At 70.3% G+C, this 3,665-nt stretch overlaps 2 protein-coding genes across 2 annotated transcripts in view; both read right to left on the bottom strand.

The window, feature by feature from the left end:
- Positions 1–711: 711 nt before the first annotated feature.
- LOC114068223 (AP-4 complex accessory subunit Tepsin-like) overlaps positions 712–3,665 on the bottom strand; it is a 5,034-nt gene continuing 2,080 nt past the window's right edge. The window contains exons 4-13 of the mRNA XM_027904167.1: positions 3,334–3,427; positions 3,166–3,233; positions 2,996–3,068; positions 2,844–2,915; positions 2,494–2,694; positions 2,248–2,419; positions 1,901–2,017; positions 1,692–1,770; positions 1,478–1,612; positions 712–1,215 (exon numbers count right to left, since the gene is read on the bottom strand). Coding sequence (XP_027759968.1) covers positions 712–1,215; positions 1,478–1,612; positions 1,692–1,770; positions 1,901–2,017; positions 2,248–2,419; positions 2,494–2,694; positions 2,844–2,915; positions 2,996–3,068; positions 3,166–3,233; positions 3,334–3,427 — 1,515 coding nt within the window. The remainder of the gene's footprint in view (positions 1,216–1,477; positions 1,613–1,691; positions 1,771–1,900; positions 2,018–2,247; positions 2,420–2,493; positions 2,695–2,843; positions 2,916–2,995; positions 3,069–3,165; positions 3,234–3,333; positions 3,428–3,665) is intronic.
- The window catches only part of SLC38A10 (solute carrier family 38 member 10), a 34,469-nt gene continuing 32,479 nt past the window's right edge, over positions 1,676–3,665 (bottom strand). Inside the window, exons 17-18 of the transcript XR_003573529.1 lie at positions 2,633–2,635; positions 1,676–1,686 (exon numbers count right to left, since the gene is read on the bottom strand). The gene's annotated coding sequence lies outside the window, so the exon portion shown is untranslated. The remainder of the gene's footprint in view (positions 1,687–2,632; positions 2,636–3,665) is intronic.

Raw genomic sequence — 3,665 nt, 5'->3', positions numbered from 1 at the left:
GGACAGTGATGGGGTTTTTGGGGGGAAATGGGGACACTGGGGGGCTCTGGGAGCCAGAGGGGCAGGGGGAAGTCATTGGGCTACTGGGGGGGCCGTGGGGAGAGCTGTGGGGCTACTGGGGGAATGTGGGGCAAGGGGGATGCTGGGGACCCTATGGGGGGCTGTGGCTGTGGGGCAGGGAGCTGTGGGATTACTGGGGGGCTGTGGGCAGGGGAGAGCCGTGGGACTGCTGGGGGTTATGGGATGATGGGAGGCTGTGGGGCAGGGAGGGCCCTTGGGGAAGAGGGAGCCAAGGGCAGGGCTCCAGCAGAGGCGCAGGAAGAAGTCACACACTGCCAGACCCGAGTGGGGGTTTATTGGTGGGTCCTGGCCCCACGGGGATGGCACCTTCTCCCACCTCAGCCCCACAGAGCCTGGGCCGGAGCTGGGGCCAGGAAGGAACACCCCATGGCCATGCCAGGGTACCCACAGCACCTCCAGCTCAGCCCCAGGGGGTCCTGAGCTCCTCTCCAGCCCAGAGGAGAGAGAGGTGCCACGGCCAGGCCCCTCTGCCCACCCTGAACATCAGGACAGGGCCACTGTCACCTGATGGAAGCCCCGTGTCCCCCCAAGGGACCCTTTCACACCCCATGTCCCCCTGAGGGACCAGGACACCACAGGCCTCGCAAGGAGGGGGGCTCAGCCCCCACAGCCCCCGGGACCCCACAGCAGCTACATGTTGAGGAAGGCGAAGGCCGAGGGCTGCCGAAGGCCCTCCGTGTCCATGCCCGTGTCTGTCCCTCTGTCCGTGCCCGTGCCTGTCCCTGTGTCCGTGCCCATGTCCGTCCCTGTGTCCCGGGGCTGGGGCAGTGTCCGTGTCTGTGCCAGTGGCGACTCCGACCGGATCATGGCACTGGGACGGGCCACCAGCTCCATCCCAGCGAACAGGGACAGCCCGGGGGCTGCCATGTGCCCCCCTGGCCTGATCCCCTGACCCTGCTGGCAGGGACACGGAGGCACCGCGGCCCTGGGGGGCTCCGCTCCTGCCCCCAGCTCCTCTCCAGGGGCAGGGGGGGCCACGGGGGGTGGGCTCAGCGGGGTCAGGATGCTCTCGCCCGCCAGGGCCGGGCAGTCCATCAGCAGGTCCCCGGCCGAGCCTGCCGGGGGGGGCGGGGAGGGGCGCAGGGCCCTCGGGGAGGGCTGGGCCCGGCACAGGGCCTCGAACTGCCGCAGCATCTGCGAGAGGAGCAGGAGGGGCCAGGTGAGATCAGCAGAGGGACAGGTCACTCTGTCCCCAGGCACAGGGACTCTCCCCAGTGTCCCCTCGTGGGAAGCATCAACCCACCCGGGCTCCCTGCTCCCGGGAGAGGCCGCCAATCCCCCCCTTCTGGGACATACACTGGGCCATCCCCAAGAGCTGTGTGTCTCCTGAAGTGGGGAGCCAGTTCCAGGAGCCCCCCTGCTCAGAGATTGGGCACAGGGATGTCCCCAGAGTCACCTTGGTTGCCCGGTTGGCCACAGGCCCGGGGCTGCCTTGGCTGAGCTGCTGCAGGTGCTGCCGGGTCACAGCAAAGATCTGCTCTGGAGAGAGCAGGTCGGAGCAGCCGAGGGCGGACAGGGCAGACATGGATCTCTACGGGAAAGGGGATCGTGGTTGAGCTGGGCAGCCCCCAGAGCCCCCAGCCCCCTTGAGGGGGACATCCCGTGCTCACCATGCGGACGCTATCGCTGGGATCCTCCAGAGCCCGGCCCAGCAGCTCCAGCACCACCTCACAGTTCAGGAGTCCACACCTGGACAGGGAGGGAGGTCACAGCTGCCCACAGCCCCTCCTCACCCCTCCCCACCATGGGGATCCAGGCCCAGGCAGGGGGGTGGGAAGGGCTCAGGGTGCCCCCAGAAGCTCCCAGCTCCAACACTTACTCCTTGAGGAAGTGCTGAGCCTCCTCCCTGGTGAGGAAGACCCTGGCCCCGCGCGTCAGCCCCGACACCAGGCTCACCTCCCGCCGGCAGTCACCGGGGCTGTCAGCGTCCACCCTGCAGGGGACACACCTGCTGGGCACAGGGGACACCTGCTCCCCTCTCCTGGGGTCCGGCACAGACCCAGCACCCCCCAAGAGCCAGGGACCCCCCACCCCTGAGCAGTTCTGCCCACCCAGGGCCGGGAGGCCAAATATCCCAGGAGGAACAGCCGGCAGCACCAGGGCAGCGTTCCTGGGGATGCCCCTCGCACAGTGCCAGGGGCAGGGGAGCCCCTCAGCCCCCCTCACCTGTCGGCACTGTGGCTCAGCTCCCGGCTGGCCCCGGAGCGGCTGTCGCTGCCGGATTTGCTGCCCGAGTCTGAGGCGCGGCTCCGCTCGTGTCCCTGCGAGGATTCCCGGGAGCTGTGCCCGCTGTCCGCCTCCTCCCAGCCGCCCCCGGCCAGCCCGGGCTGGTGACTCACTGAGGGGACAGCAGTGCTGAGCGGGGGTCCCCGAGTCCCCCAGGGTGGGTGGGGACCCCCTGGCAGGACCCACCTCGGGACCCACAGGTGTTGGGGGGCGGCGGGGGCAGCGGGGCCGGGCTGCCGCTGGGGGAGGGGGCTCGGACGGGCTCGTAGGTGTCCTCGGGGAGGTCCCCCTGGGGCCGCCGGGGCCCCCCTGGCGCTGGGAGCACAGCCTGGGCCACGGCCTCGGCCGCTCGCTGGAGGCTGCTCAGCAGGGCCTCCCCGGTGGAAGCTGTGGAGAGGGGGGGTGTGAGAGAATCCCGGGCTCCCAGACTGGGTGAGCGAGCTGAGGAAACCCCGGGAGCTCCGGGGACAGGGTACAGAGTGCCCCCCAGGGCCCTGTCACAGCTCCAGGAAGGGCAGGGCCCAGGCAGGACTCACCGGGGCCGCTTCTGTCACCGCTGAAGCCGAACCCCTGCAGGGACCCGCAGGGGCTGGGGCTGGAGCCCATCCCTGGGGACACACAGGGAGCACTCAGCACTCGGGGTCCCCCCTGGCTGAGGCTCCCCGGGGTGCTGGGGGGCTGCACTCACCGGCGGGGGCCCGGGCGGGCAGTGCCAGGGGCTGCGGCAGCGGCGCATCCGAGAAGAGAACGGTGGCCAGGTCCTGGGGGATTGGTAGAGGGAGGGAGGGAGGAGTGTGGGCAGCGCTGGGGACCCCCAGGGTGGGGCTGGGGTTGCCCTGCCCCCCCTCTAGCACCCACCTGTGCAGCCGCCCGCACCTTCTGGTTGAGGCTGTTGCCGTGCAGGGGGTCGGGGGGCCCGGAGAACACTGTGGACACATGGGGGGGGGATGGGGGATGGACCCTGCTGCTGCTGCAGCCCCCGCAGCAGGAGCCCACCAGGGTGTCCAGCCCAGCCCAGCCTGTTACCCGCAGCCTCGCGGATGAACCCCGCGTTCCTCTTCAGCTGCAGCACGAACTGGGGGGAGCCCTGGGAGCAGGTGTGCAGCAGGATCTTCAGCACCTGGCCCGGGGCACAAGGCCAGGTCAGGGGTGCCCTCCAGTCCCCCTAAGGGGGGGTGGTCCAGCCCATCACCTGCCGGGCCCCTGGCACGGACCCACCTTCAGCTTGACATGGCAGGAGTTGCTCTGCAGCCGTGTGAGGAGGTGCTCCAGCAGGCACTGGCTGCTCCCGGGGGACTCGTGGGAGATCTCTGCGGGGATGTTAGGGATCCTGCGCCCCCCAGCCGCGATCAGGGAAC

The sequence above is a fragment of the Empidonax traillii genome, unplaced genomic scaffold (genome assembly GCF_003031625.1).
Source record: "Empidonax traillii isolate 1590-97213 ecotype Southwest subspecies unplaced genomic scaffold, ASM303162v1 scaffold1015:size517714, whole genome shotgun sequence".
Lineage (NCBI taxonomy): Eukaryota > Metazoa > Chordata > Aves > Passeriformes > Tyrannidae > Empidonax > Empidonax traillii.
This window is presented reverse-complemented; position numbering and strand designations above follow the sequence as displayed.